This window comes from Epinephelus lanceolatus, chromosome 23 (genome assembly GCF_041903045.1).
Source record: "Epinephelus lanceolatus isolate andai-2023 chromosome 23, ASM4190304v1, whole genome shotgun sequence".
In the NCBI taxonomy this organism is placed as follows: domain Eukaryota; kingdom Metazoa; phylum Chordata; class Actinopteri; order Perciformes; family Serranidae; genus Epinephelus; species Epinephelus lanceolatus.
In genome coordinates, this window is record NC_135756.1 from 24960703 (window position 1) to 24976377 (window position 15675).

Sequence of the window (15675 nt, forward strand, 5' to 3'; positions counted from 1 at the left end):
AATTACCATCACTCCCACATAGAAGAGATTTACAGGAAACTATACATGTATGAAGGCCACTGCATTACGTTTTGTAATTTTACCCTTCTGATATCAGCACTATTTTGAGCCATAACCAGTCATGACATGTACATCTTTATCACATATTTATATGATTAGCTTTAGAATCCTTGTATTACCAAAATGACATGTCTGGAGTTATGCATATTTTAAGGTCTAGTGTGTTGGATTTAGCCGTGAGGTTGCAGATTGTAACTAACTGAAACTTCTCCTGTATGCCAAGTGTGCAGGAGAACTGTGATGGTTGAAGCAAAAACGCCAAGTAGCCCTAATAAAATCAGCGATTGTTTGTCCATTCTGGGCTACTGTAGAAACAACATCGCAGACTGTGAGGAAGAGGACCCGCTCTGCCTGTAGATATAACTGGCTCATTCTAGGGTAACGAAAACACAATGATTCTCTGTTTAACAGATTATAAACTAATGGAAACATAGTTATGAATGATATATTCAATTTATGTCAATATAGCCCCCCAATTCCTACATACTGGACCTTTAACCCGGGCTCTTATTTTTATATGATATGTATTAGTCCTTCAGCATGTTCACCCATCAGCTCTACATTAGTGCACTGACCCTGTGTAACACCACCTAGTTTTACTTTCATGTGGTCAGCTGATGCTCCTCTCTGCTGTTTACTCTCTAACCCCGCCCTCTCGGGGCGCACAGGGACAGCCAACCAAACAGACCGGGGGGGAGTAGCAGCAGCAGCAGAAGGAGGAGGAGGAGATCCTCAACTTGGGCTCAGGAGCCGGTGCTCCTCCTGAAGCGGTGCAGTCACAGCTCTCTACCGGACCGGTATGCACTATTCACGGACGAGGAAGTGAAGCACGCCGACCGTGAAAGATGCAGGCGGAGGACATGGAGGTACCTATCATTAATAACCTTAACGATAACGGCGACAGGCAGAGACCGAAAGGGAAAGATGTGTTCAAGGATCAGCAGAAGGAGTCGGAGGTAAATCCGAGAGGCGTTTGTGTACACTCAGCTACTACCGCTTATGGTATAGGAGCGCACTGGAGGGGTGTGTGTGTGTGTGTGTGTGTGTCCTTGTGTATATGTGTGTGTGTTGTTGCTGGGGAGCTTTCAGACCAGCTGAATGTCCTTTCCATGCAGTGAGCCGATGTCTTGGCTGGGAAGCATGCAGACAGACAGGCAGGCAGGCAGACACCGAGGTGTTATTTTGGCAACCGGCTCCTATAAATAACCCAGCAGTAATCCTACAGTGCTGCTCAACGTGGAGAATGCAGGTGGTGAAATGTGACTGCTGCTGTCAGGACCACACCACCACCACCACCACCACCACCAAACATACAACAATATTACACTCATTTCATATCTATGGATTCTTATTCTGCTGCTGCAGTTATTCCATTCATGATAATATCTGTGTCCCTCACAGCTGACATTGGCTCGTGTCCTTCAGTTCATTGATCTGCTAACTGAAATCAAATACATTTAATAGCCTACTTTAAAGGGGCGGTTCAGATTTTTTTGAAGTGGGGTTGTATGAGGTGCTTGTCCATAGACAGTATATTACACACAGAATATGTCAGGCGGCACGCTCCCAGTTTGGAGAAGCAGGCTGCAGTCTGACATGGATTGTAATACTGTGGAGGGGTCCACAATAAAACAATATAGCCACTGAAAAAGATTTAAGTGTACGTTTTATTTAGAATGTTTTCACTGCTTCACCTTGCTGCCAGACAGCGATTTCCAATGGGAAATTTAAGCCGTTATATCACTCTTTTCAAAGCCAGACTCCATTTAGAAAAACAGTGATTTAACATTAATGAACACAGGAGCTGCTGGTCTACTGCTGCCTTTTTTGTGTTAATATGTGACTTTGGTGTTTGAAGTTTAAGTTCAGATTCACCAAAGTCACACAGTAAACAAACTGACAAACAGATTAAAGTAGAGTCAGAGCAGCTGCTCCTGTTTATAGCGAGCTAAAATTACTGTTTTTCACAATAGAATCTGGTGGCTTTGGCATTTATGGGGAACTAAAGTTATTAACGGCTTCCCTGTCTGAATGGACTGTCTGACGAAAAGGTAAAGCAGTGAAAATACTCTCAATATACCATACACTTAAACTGACATTGATTTTTTTAGGTGGGACTTTTTTCAGGTGGCCAAAATACGTTTTGTTGCTGACCCCATCCACAGCAGTACATTGCTTAGCTTCTGTGTCGGACTCCAGTCTGCTTCTCCAAACTGGGGGTGTGCTGACTGACATCTACTGTGTGTGAGAGAGTACAAACCATTCCTTTAAAGTCATTCATCAAATAGCTTACTTACACATTAGCAGGACCTATCGTGATAAATGGGTAAATTAAGTGACCAATTTCAAGACTTGACTTTGGTCTCTGGTAACATGTAATGGACATTGATGTTTTTTTTATTTAAGAGCATGATTTGTTTCTTTAAAAAAAGCAGTTACTGTACTTGAATTTAGGGCAGCACTCACAGTTATTTTCATTATACAGTTTACTCGATTCATCAGTGAACCGTCTTGTTAATAACAGGATGGAAAACAGTGAGAAATGTGCATTATATTTTGCTTATTTTAGCAGATCCGCAGTACAAAACCCCAAAGATTCAATTTAATATCATATATAGCAAAGAAAAGCAGTTAATCCTCACATTTGATAACCTGGAACCATCATGTGTTTGGCATTTTTGCTTAAAAAAATGACTGAAATGATGAATTAAAAAATGCTAGATAAATTGATAATGAAAATAATCATGCAGCCTTGCAAAATGTCCTTTTATCTAATCATAGAGGCTGAGACACACCAGTTTCCAAACAGATTTGATGTGATTTGAAGAGTGTTTTGGAGCCACCTTCTGAAACATGGACCAGTAGTATGTGTACTCTCAGCATGAAGGCAGCGTGGCTCATGTTCGGTCTGATGATGCTGTGCAGCTATAATTCATCCCGTCATGAAAAAATTAGAAGATGTGTTTTTATTCCTGGGTTACTCAGCCCAGATACGTCACAGCAGTCAAAGCTGTTGTCCAGTCCAAAATCCAGTCACCCCCGACGTGTGTGTGTGTGTGTGTGTGTGTGTGTGTGTGTGTGTGTGCCGCTGTTTGAGCACATTGAATGGTTTTGAGGGAATTAGAGCATATTCATCTCACAGCCGTTGGATTCTGGGACGGGGGGGTTGGTGATGGTGTGTGTGTTGTGTGAGGAGGGGGTGAACGACATGGATGTTGGAAAGCACTTAACGTCAAAGCCATGTGCTGATGCTGATACTCCCTGGCTGCTGTACTCCTGTGTCTATCTGTGTGTTTGTCTGTGTGTCTGTCTGTCTGTTAAGTTAACCTCAGATCTGACTCACTCATGTATGTAAATTGTCCGTCATTTGTGCTGGGCAGAGCAGTTGTCTCTTGTCAATGTGGCATATGTTGGAAGGAGTGGGGGTGGCCTGCCTTGACATTGTGCCCAGTGTTTGCACACTGATGTGGTGCAGAGAGTGTGGGAGCACAGACGCGGTGCCAGTTTGGAGCGAGGATGGCTTTCGTTATCAGCTGGCGGCAGAGAGAGAGAGATGGGGGGGTCTGGAGCGGGGGGCAGTGAGGGAGACTAGATGAGAAAATGAAGGCGAGAGAAAGAGAACAGTAGAAGCACAGTGAGATGAACAGACTGAAAACTTTATCTTATTAGATAAAACAGACGTTTTCCTACTGGGACATAGTTTACAGTGGAAAAAACATAATACATTTGCAATATATTATATATTTTATTGCAATACTCAGCATATTGCAACATGTTTAAAAATATTGTATTGTGACCTAAGTATCGTGATATATCGTATTGTGGATCCTCTGGTGATTCCCACCATAGTAACTGACAACAGTAAGAGGGCTTGGCGATGTGGAGAAAATCAAATATCACAATATTTTTTACTAAATGCCACGATGTCAATGTTGAAACGATATTCTAGAGTTGACTATTGGTCCTTTCACAAAATATTCACACAATGAGACTTTTGATAAATAATCATCAGTAATGTGGATATAATGACTCAGTGGGTAAAAACAAATAGAACAGTCTGGGTATTTAAGAACATTACATCACTTAACTGTATTGCAGCCTTTAAAACCAGGACAACACATGCGATATTACCATATCTAAAATCTAAGATGATATCTAGTCTTACATCATCCATATATTTCCCAGCCCTAAGTTATATCAAGCAAAACTGTCAAAGATTTTCTAGTTCCAGCTGCTCAAATGTGAGGATATACCACTTTTCGCTGTTTTATATTGCTGCAAGTTGAACATTTTTGGAATGTGATCTGTTGGTTGGACAATATAAGCGGTTTGAAGACATCACCTCTGATGAATTGTGATGGGGGAATTCTCAGAATTATCTGATAGAATAAATGGTCAGTTAATTTATCCAGTGAATCTTTTTTTGTTTTAAGTATAATTTGAACTTTGGTAAAAGAGTTAAAGAGGTACTCCAGCAAATCACTTAATCATATCTTTCAGTCCATAGTCATAGACTGTATAAATAATAGACGTAGACAGTGTGACCTCACCCATTGGTTTGTGGACTCCTGTTTGAAGCCTTAGGTTTGTCATTTGGTTGTAACTATGTTGGATTTTTGGAGTCAGAAGTGACCATATTTGGACGAGAGGGTGGAGCTAACCCTAATTCTAGCTGCTAGCTTGCTTAGCATAATGCATTTACATCTGTGATTAACTCTGATAATACTAATAATAATAATGCTAATTTTCACTGGGGAAAAACAGGCTTAAAACCATTTTTAAAAAGTGTAGAAAAATGGAATTTCTGACTACTTAGTGGGTCTTTAAGTAAAACCAAATGCTGACAAGGCAATTTTAGGTGATGAAAACGTTGCAATTAACTTTCATGAACTGAAAACACATTGAAATAGCATACTGCTGCACCTATACTCTGTGAATCTGGGGTTAAGCCATGGTTGCATTACCTAACCAAAGTTGTCGGCATGGTAGTGACTTGTCCACCCACCTGTCACTCATGTCCTTAATTTTGCATAACTTGAAGACTTGTCATGAATGTTGAAATTAGCTATAGAGACTGAAACCGTTTTTTGTACCAGGCTGTAAACATGTTTATTTCTGCTGTAAAGTTGGGCATTTTAACATGCTGGTCTATGGAGACTGACTCGTTCTTGGAACCCTGGAGGTTTCCACTTGTTTGTACTATGGGTCAACTTATGCTGGATCCTACATTTCCCACAATGCAACCATTAGGGTCTTTTTATTAGACCCTCCTTGTCTGGTAAATGCCCATGTCTTTCAAACTCCACACACACACACACAGTTGGTAATGTAGCCTTTCTGTTAAGTCCAAGCTGAGATAGATAGCTTAGATAACTATGATGACAGAGTTATTTTGTTAAGCTGGTGATGTCATCATTGTTTATTTTGTTTAGGTTGAAAACAAATGAAAAAATATGATGTTACAGATAAGAGCTGTGTATAATGTGTCAACGTTTGATGGTCTGTTGGTTGGACCAATCAAGAAATCTTGGAAATAGTGATGAACATTACCCACAATTCTCTATTGCCATTTTATAGACTGAACAAATAATCAAAAATCACCTACACATTAGTCAATAATGAAAATAATCACAAGTCTCAGCCCTAATATCTTTTTCTGGACTAAATCATCAGACAGCAGGATGAATGGGAAGGGATTGTGCAGCGACAGCAGTGGATGAATGTTGGTGTTGGAATAGCCGCCTGCAGCAGAGATGATATCACACAACAGCGTCTGTAATAGCTACTGTGTATCCGAGGCTGTTCCTCGTATGAGGGCACGGTGGCAGCTGATCAAAGTGATACTTTTAATAGAGCTTGTTGTTAATTGGCATTGAATGCACATGTTTTTTTTCAATTTTACAGTTACAGTGAGTCAATTATCGTAATGTATTGAATTATTTTAACATAATTATCACAGTACAGACGCTGGTGTACCTAATTGGCCTCTTGCAGGTGGATCAATATTAAGACATTATGTACATGCCATAAACAATGTAACATAATGTTGATATTTATATGTAATACGGCTGCAACTAACCTTTTTATTACTGAGTAATCTGCCAATTATTTTCTTGATTAATCATTTTGTCAATAAAAGCCTGAGGTGATGTCTTCAGATGGTATGTTTTATCCAGCCAACAGTCTAAGAATAAAAGCTATATTCAGTTTATTATCATGTATGACAAAGAAAAGCATACAAATCTTACATTTAAGAGAGTGAAACAGCAAATGTTTGGCTTCTTTTGCTTTTAAATATTACTAAAACAATCATTTGAAGGTGCAGCTCCAATGTGCAGTGTAGGAAGCTGAAGGGAATGAAGAGGAGACTTAAGATCATAATTTGATGTATAAGTGACATAATAGTGCTTTTAACTGCAAGGTCACCCTTTACTTAAATCTTCTAAGTGCACTGGAATAAAAACAAAATGTATTTCAGATATGAAGCCCCACTTGATTTCCCAATGGTTGTCCAAACTTGTTGCAAATTGTAAAAGTCAGGCAGCACCTGATCCCAAACACCCACAGGCTTCCTTCTCTCGCACTCAGAGTTGCGGGTAATTTTGTTGAATCAGCCGTGCTACCAAGTGATTCTCATTTCCTGGATTACAAGTGCAGTAATGACATCAAGTCTCATTGCTCTTGGTCGGTGTCACAAGCAAAACTGCCGGCTGACGTCCGGTATATTTCAGTTGGTGCTGACTTGGTTGCAGCAGGTATTTATAGGAGACATGACAGCACGCAGACTTGTTTAACCAGGATAGCTGACTCAGAGCGCATCCTTATTTACAGTCCGGGCCCCGAGGCGTTTTTCACAGGGTTAAACACATCTAACTCTCGGAGCTCGGAGCCTCCCAGTGCTGCCAGGAGGGTTTTTTTATTGAATTCTCATTAACATAAAATTAATCTTTAATCATGGCTGCAGGGAAATTTCATCAGTTCACATCCTCTCCACTAAAGACAAAGAGATAAAGACTGATAATGTTACAGTCACTAGGCTAATTCTCTTACTCTCTACTTGTCTCAGGCATTAATCATAACCTGGTTATACTCTCAAGGCTCCTGAAGTGGGCACAGACAACTTTCCCCCTTAGCATTTCCAACTGGTATTATTGTTGGTGCTGCTGTTGCAAAGCGAAGTGGATCACTTCCATTTGTCTCAGAGCCTTTCAACTATCAAAGTTTCTATAGTAAGTTTGGTTGTTTCAGCGTCCACCATTTCTGCTACTGGGGATAGTGACTGCAAAGAACTTACATTGATACTATTTGGTAACTGGGGATAGTTATTGAAATCAGAAGTGCTATCTTCTTCCTGTTTTGGTTTCGCAGTGTTCGACACACTTCCTGAGCTGTAAACAGAGCCTTCACTTTCCCGTCAGATCTTACCTGATAGCAGACAGAATTGCATAGTGAAAGTGAGGATCATAGGGGACTACGGTCAGGTGTTAAAATGTTCAAACTGGTTTGACATTAAGCCAAACACCAGACCAGACAGGTATAAACATCGCATCACATAAGCTCTCTGTCCACATTGAATCCATTGACTATGCACCTCTGTTAATGTCATGTAAACAAACCATGTAGCTATCAGCTGTGTGCTTGAGATCAGACTAGAGGCATAACCACTTGAAGATGGATGAGTAGCCTACTTGCTATTTTCCTACATTTAAGAGGAAGAAGAAGTTACTTTATTAATCCCCAAATTCTCATGTACGAACAAGCCCGAAATACACACACATGCACAAACAGGACCTTTACATTAAATGGAGAGATGTCAAGGTGAGGGGGCAACTCATGGACAGGCGCCCCAAGCAGTTAGGGGTTCGGACCCTTGCTCAAGGGTTCCTCTGTTGTACCTAGGAGGCAAGCTGGACAAACATTCCACGCTCCAGATTTGGTCCCGATGGGGACTTGAGCTGGCGACCTTCCGGTTCCCAACCCAAGTCCCTATGGACTGAGCTACTGCTACCCCCTTCCTTTTAAACAGACAACACACGTTTCGTGTTGCCAAATGTCAACCAGTACCACCAACGATGGTCATTAACAGAAACTTTAAGCTCCCTGGCGATCTCCCTCATTCCAGCTTCATGAGCTTCATGAAGTCAGCCATTCCTTGTCCATTGCAGCGCTTTCAAAGCGAGCGACAGGAATAAAGAGAAACAAGGCACTGACAAAAGTTTAGTGCAAAATGGTGCATCATGTTGCTTACAGCCAGCTAGGACTCCGATTTCATTCGCTTAAAATCCAAAATGTTGCCATATTTTGCAGTTTTAGTTTTCCAGAGAAGACTCACTCTGCCATGTCTCCTCTCATCACCCCCAAAAAACACATAAACTTTTTAGTGAACAAACACAACGTGTGCCAGTCTGCCCCTCTCCCACCTTTCCTGAAATTTCTACTTCATGTTGCCGACACCGGCTTAGGCTCAGCAATAAATTGTGCAAGGCCTATCAGACACTAGTGGCTCCGTTAATCCGTTTATAAACCAACATAATCTAATGTTAATTGCAGTGTCATATTTCTTATTACTAATGCAGTACAGATTTTATTTAGTGCTGTGATGCCATGGTAATGTAGGCTACTTTTTAATTTGCCAGAACATGTCTTAATGACAAATGCTGGTTCAGCCAGTTTGCATAAAATCAGACCTGTTTAAGCTCGTACACCGGGCCAGCAAAACACTAGTCTGAGTGGGCGGAAGTTCGCTGCATAGATCAGCCTCTCATTGGGCGGAACGAGCCACCCACTTAAGTCGCGCCCTACCACCTCCGGTTGCAGTTTTCAACACGTCCTTTACTAACTTTTGCGGTGTTTGATCTTGCGGGGATGTAGCCATTTTTCTGCCATGGTTCGCGTCCTGTAGGCAATATTTTTGTGGGCGTGTTACACCAAAACCTGTTTCCCCCCTGGCAATATTTTTGCAAGCGCACTGTTGCTGTGGCGCTGCCCAGAACGATTGTGATTGGTTGAAAGAAATACAAGCAGCCGGGGCGTTTTTTTTCTCCAATCTTAAAGTGAGAGTCGGCCCAGCCAGACCTTTCTTTTCTTGAGAAAGGTCTGGTGAGCGAGACTAGCAAAACACTAACTCGACCCAACTTTATAGGGAGCCAGTCTAAACACAGATGGTGTCATTATTCTGTTCTTCATTACATTGTGCAATCAGTGTTTACTTCATAACGTTAGTTAAAGTTAAAGGAAAACAACCTGTCTATTTTCACTGTAATATGGTGATATGCTTCAGTATTTCAGAGGGAAGAATTCTTTTCGTAGTGTTGAGAATCTGTGTGAGTGTGTCTGCTTGCTCGCTCTAAGGTTATGCACTCAATGTGTGTGTGTGTGCATGTGTCACATGCTCTTCATTCAAAATCCTTCATATACCACTTAATCATCAAAGCATGGCTTGTTGTCTTGTTTTGAGAGTTGATATATTGGACGTTCAAGGTTGCAGCAGACATTTGTGTGACTGCATGCAGCGGCTGAGTGTATTCATAGAAACTTGATGTGTGCGGTCTGTCTCGTGCTAATCACAGGGTGAGGCTAAAGTCAGAGCCATGAGAGACCCTCGACTGCACACAGGAGCTAATCTGCTCCGAAACAAGAGGCCATGCTGACTCCTGCGCCCTCTTTCCTCACTGCAGTTTATTGCTCCACCCGAGCATCTGGATCTTTGTGAGGGAGAGCATCCTTTAACTGCTCAATCAGCCTGATCAAAGCAGGAGCTGTGTGTGCCATTGAGAGCATCTGTAACTGTGAGTGAGAGCTGAGAGGAAAAAAATGTAAATGACTAATCAACGCTGTGCCTGCATATCTGCGGCCAATCAAATGTACACAAGATAAAACCGTGAACGAGCCTGGAGAGTGTGTGTGGGTGATGTGTGTGACCGCAAATGGAGCACAGACTAGTGGTAGGTGTTGCGAAATGTGAATAGCCTGCAGTGTGTTTTGAGTATCTGTTTGCATGTGGGTGTCAGGACATTTGTGATCTAGCTGAGATCGGTATCATACTACAATGTATAACTCATGTGTGTTTTGCTCTTCGCAGAGCTCCATGGAGTCTCCCAACCTGGAGTTTGAGTACGGAGACACAGACACACTGACTGCTGAGCTCTCAGGTAAGACTGACCAGCTACTAAACATCAGACCTTTCTTTTACATGATTAGAAAATGGACATTTATGTCACTGATAACTGCTGCAAAAACTGGCACTGTTTATTTCTCTCACACAGTTGGTCGCTGCATTCAGTGTGTGCTGTTCATCAATGATGAGATTTTATCTGGTTAAATAAATGTGTGTAGTTTAAGATAATTATTTGTGATTCTGCTACCATGTGTGCTTCATATTGTTTACTACAATCTGATTTTCCCATGATGGATGTTTCTTCTTTTTTATGCCTCCACGGCAGCAATAGCATGAGGCAGGAGGCATTATACTTTCAGGTTGTCCGTCTGTCTGTTCGTCCCATTCTTGTGAACGTGATATCTCAAGAACTCAAATAATTTCTTCAAATTTGGCACAAATGTTCTCTTGGACTCAAGGATGAACTGATTAGATTTTGGTGGTCATAGGCCAAATGTCAAGGTCACTGACCTTTTAGGTCTCATTCTTGTAAACAAGATATCTCAAGAATACTTTGAGGGATTTTTTTCAAATTTGACACAAACGTCCACATAAACTGAAGAATAAATTCATTAGAAGTTGGTGGTTGAAGGTCAAAGGTCAGTTTGTCCTTGCATCCATTTCATTCTTGTGAGCGCGATATCTCAAGAAATCCTTGAGGAATTTTCTCAAATTTGGCAAAATGCCACCTATATGCAAGGATAATCTGATTAGATTTTAGTGGTTACAGGTCAAAGGTCAAGGTCACTGTGACTTTGTCGGTCTCATTCTTGAGAACACGATATCTCCGGAACACTTTGAGGGAATTTCTTCAGTTTGACACAAACATCTACTTGGACTGACGAATAAACTGATAACAATTCAATTTGGTGGTTGGAGGTTGAACTTCAAGGTCAGTGTGACCTCACAAAACATAACTCAGATATTGTTATGCTGATTGTGACAAAATTTCACACAAATGTTTAACAGGATAAAATTATGAAATTATGACATTTTATATTGAAATATGCATGGAGGTGTGTCACATGTGTTGCAGAGGTGTTGAAGGTGCAAAAGCAAAAAGCAGTGATGCAGAGTGGATGTCTGCTGTAGGGAGGGAGAGAGCGAGTGAAAACATGAGGCAGCTTTTATAGCCTGGAACGCCCTGTTGAGCTTAATCGAGGCAACGACCCTCCAATGTCAGCCAACTGCCTGGTGAGGTTGGCCAGAACATTCTCTAAGACAGTGGAAGGGGTGTGACAAGGTCAAAGGTCAACATCACTGGGACAAAATAAAATTCTCCATACAACACTTTTCTGGCCATTATCCAATGTCATATCTCAGGAACAGAGGGGGAAACTTTGGTCAGATACTGAATTTGTGACTCTAGTCTTGAAAATGTGCTGATTGTATAGATGTTTTATGTTGCTGGGAGGAAGATGCGTGTGAACCATTCAGTAATTCTAGTTTTTTAGCCATGCTAGCAACATGGCTCTAGTGATGGCAATGTCGGTTCACCAGTTTGTTCACTCTGACTGGAGTATTGGATAGATTGCTATTAAATTTTGTACAGACATTAATGGCCCCAGGGCCCAGTTGTTCAGAAGTAATCTGATTGGGTTTCAGCTATTGGATCAGATCAAATCTTGAAAATGGGTTATTCAAAAGAAAAAAAAAAAGGGATTCTTAAATCAGATTAGATCACGTAATCCAGTTTCGGTTTTGATCCAGATCAAACCTTCAGTAAGTTTTGTTCAAAACTTTTTTGTAGGATCCAAAAAAGTCAGGATTGTGCTGATCCTAGCAGAAGGGTGGATTTTTAGAACATTTAAATTGGTGGAATTTTTATATACATTTAGTTATACTTGTCACTTAATTTAAGTTTTACTGTCTGGTATTTCTGGTGCCAACTAGCAAGGGTAGCAAGGGTAGCTTTAGCTGAGCCTGGATAGCAAAACGTGGGGTTCCCAAAGCTGAATCATTCTGATCTAGATTAAATTTTGCCGAATTACTGGCCCCCGGTAGATGAATTTGATTATCTCTGGGCTTTTCCTTCATAGTGCCACCATCAGGTCAAAATTTGTACAGTATTTTAGTTTATGACCAAATACCTGCAAAGGTAATCACCCATCACCCTAGTAAATGCTAGCATGGTAACACGCTAAACTATAATTATATATGTAGCATAGGATCAGCATGTTAGCACTATTTTAATGAACGTGTAAGGATGCTGAAATAAGCATGTAACTCAAAGCTGGCTGTGCTTATGTACAGTCTAGAATCTACAGTCATCAGTGCTAGCATAACTTTTGACCAGGGATACTCAACTTGCTTTGCCCAGGGGCCACTTTTGCAAAGTAAGAGGTAGCCAAGGGCCGGTCACAAAAACCCTGCATAGGTCAGGTGTACGCAAGGGCATTTCTTGCATTGGTGGACATTCAGGGCCTCTTCAGAGTGTCCAAGGACCCACTTGTGGCACTTTTTTGATGAACAAGCTCTATTTTGATGCTTTTTATGCACCCAGGCACCTTATTTATATAAAAAGTAAAAAAAATCCCATTGTAAATCAATTTATTTTAATGGGCCCCTAATTGAGTATCACTGCTATAGACTTGTTTGAGCACAGATTTGTAAATCTGGTTTTCATGTACCTTCATGCGCTCATCTGGCCTGGTTCCTTGCCTTTTTGCACAATCAGTAGCTTTTATCCGATTTCTCTTTTCATGCCAAACTGAGTCAGACTTACAGCTAACGTTATAAATGACTCCCACGGTAATATTTCTGTTTCCACTTAGCATACAGACTACAATGTGCTGTTGATTGGAAAATATAATTATGCCTGTGCATTCCTCAGGTTTCCTTCAGCTGTTTTATGTTACACTGTTATTCATGAAAACAAGACAACAAGCTGACACGCTGCTAAAGGCGCAGAACAAAATCCTCTGGTCCTGACATGTTTTCCAGACATAGGACACACTGTGTGACTAATGTTATGCATAATCATAAGTGCTATGATTATACATTCAGAACTACTGAATTGTTCCGACATCTGTGTATTTGATAACGGCTCATGTGTGAATTGGACCTTGAATTATAAAAGCCCAAAGATGCATAAATGAATTCAACAATGCTAACAGAAGTTTCTGATTGTAATTTGATGTAATAGTTTCATTCAAGTGCATGATTTATGTTCCTCACCAGCACCAACTTTTCCCTCAGAGTTAGGTGATGTGCAGAGAGAAACGTTGAAAAACAACATTGATTTAAAGTCAGAATGATTGTCCTCCTGGTTGACAGCAAGCGACAGCTGAGTGTTAGTCACATTGGCAAACACACACAAAGACAGACAGACACAGACAGACAATCACAGTGGCTTTCCAGTGACAGCTCCTCGGGGTCGAGGAGTGATGCCCGCTCTGAGAACAGGAGGAGAAACATGGCAACGTGACGCATCATTGGACTGTGCATGAAACAGATGAGATCACCACCGAGGAGACAGCTTGTCTGTTTTGTTTTTGTAGGGTAGAGCGGTTTACCTGCAGGAGTTAAGCTCCTCCTGTTTACTCTGCTGTTTATTCTACTCTTGCTATTTAGGACTGCAACTAACCGTTTTTTTCAGTATCAGTTAATCTGTTGAATAGTTTTTTTTTATCCACTGATTAATCGCTCGAGCTTGTGAAAAAGGGGCAAATTCAGCTGTCAGCAGAGAACGATCAGATATTTATTTATTTGTTTATTTTTTGCTTAATGTCTTTATTGGTATGTATAATCATACAAAATGCAGTAAATTACAGGCACAGTTGGATAAACTCAATTTTAATTGATTAGCGAAATAATTAGTGATTCAAATTCTGAATTTTGTTTGATTTATTGACTTATTTTTACAGCTAATTCTGTTGTATTCTGTCTGCAGAGCTCTACAGTTACACAGAGGAGCCAGAGTTTGCCCTGAACAGAGACTACTTTGAGGAGGACTTCAGGAGCCATGGTACTGATTGTGTGTGCGTGTGTGTGTGTGTGTGTGTGTGTGTGTGTGTGTGTGTGTGTGTGTGTTAAATGGCTGTAGATAACCTGTTTGTACATCCTTTAATGTGTTTAGATCACCTGTAGGATACCAGGTGCTTTGTTCCCTCACTGTCAGTGGCTCAGGTGAAGTGGGAGTAAAAGCTGAGTCTATAGTGTGTTTAAGACAAAAAATGTTGTAACAAATGCTCACAATGATATTGCACAGCCAAGTATAGTCTCAGCCAACATACTGAAGTCTACAGCCAATTGTATTGATTATCATGGGGACCTTGGTGGCTCCTCCGACAGTGTGACTGCTGTTGACTGACAGAGCAGGACGGAGTCCTATTGTGCAGCTCTGAATGTCCCTGTTGGCTCCAGTTCAGTGCTGATAACAGCGTCCATAAGTGAGATGGTGAAGGTTAACTAAACAATTCTGTGACACTGTACACACTTGATATAATGTGTTTTGAGAGCATTTGCAAGTGAAATGAATAAATAGATAAAGTACAGGTGTATTTATATCACAGCAGTCAGTGTTGGTCGAAAACAACTGCTTCACATGAGACAACACTGTTATTAAAAACAAAAGACTCCAACTAGAATTCTTTAATACTAAAAGCTTAAAGGTTCCTGAAAACAATAATTTCAAGTGTTACAGGTTTCTGTATTTACAACTTCACTCTCCAGCTACGTGTCTGCCCAAATCATGTTATTGTCATGCAGCGGGATAAACATGATCACGCTAGAATCACGAGATCACACGAGGATCAAGCCCTGATTTGCTACATATTGCCATGGATGTATAAAGAGAACTGGATACAGCATTGGAGGCAGGAACCTGTTCATTCCTATGAACGTTGCTCAGAGGCCTAAAGCCAAAATTTTGACTTCTGGGGTATAAAATTACCCACATCTTTCGGATCGTTGGGTCCACAGATCAAGTGCAGTAGAGACTTTTGTTGGCCAAGCACCTAACTTCTGGTTTCGAGCTTCACTACTTTTTATGGGGATTAAATGATTTTTTTTGATGAATTGTGCTGCTCGTCTAGATCTTCAAAATCTTATCGTACTGAATGGATTAAATTATGTTGATCAGACATTTTGTGGGGAGGTTGTGACGCTCAAAAAAATTCATTCACCAATTTACAGACATCAGTTTTACAAGGTAAGTAAGGTAAGTGGGAAAAAGTTTTTTTTGAGCCCAGTGGCATCACGTGATGGACCTGGAAGTTGTAATTCCTCAGTTTGGCCAATCTGTCAAATTGGCTTCGAAGTCCGGCGCTGTTCCTAGGGGCTTGCATAGCCTTAGCAAGCCTCTATGAACAGCACTAGGCTTTGAAGAGTTAATCCTTTCAACTATCAGGATGTGATCATATGTTCCGATAACATTACGAAAGTCTAGAAGAGCCACACGATTCATGTCCATTCAAGTTAGCAGACAACTAAACTGGATGTTAGCCTCTTGGCTGGCT

The 15675-nt window shown here is 40.9% G+C and overlaps 1 protein-coding gene across 3 annotated transcripts in view; it reads left to right on the plus strand.

Moving 5' to 3' along the window:
- The first annotated feature begins 746 nt into the window (after positions 1–746).
- strip2 (striatin interacting protein 2) overlaps positions 747–15675 on the plus strand; it is a 44988-nt gene continuing 30059 nt past the window's right edge. For 2 of the 3 annotated variants that reach the window (XM_033615209.2, XM_033615210.2), the window contains exons 1-3: positions 747–1016; positions 10142–10211; positions 14109–14183. In XM_033615209.2, coding sequence (XP_033471100.2) covers positions 906–1016; positions 10142–10211; positions 14109–14183 — 256 coding nt within the window. In that variant the 5' untranslated portion in view covers positions 747–905. The remainder of the gene's footprint in view (positions 1017–10141; positions 10212–14108; positions 14184–15675) is intronic. The other variant, XM_033615211.2, reaches the window with a different exon arrangement.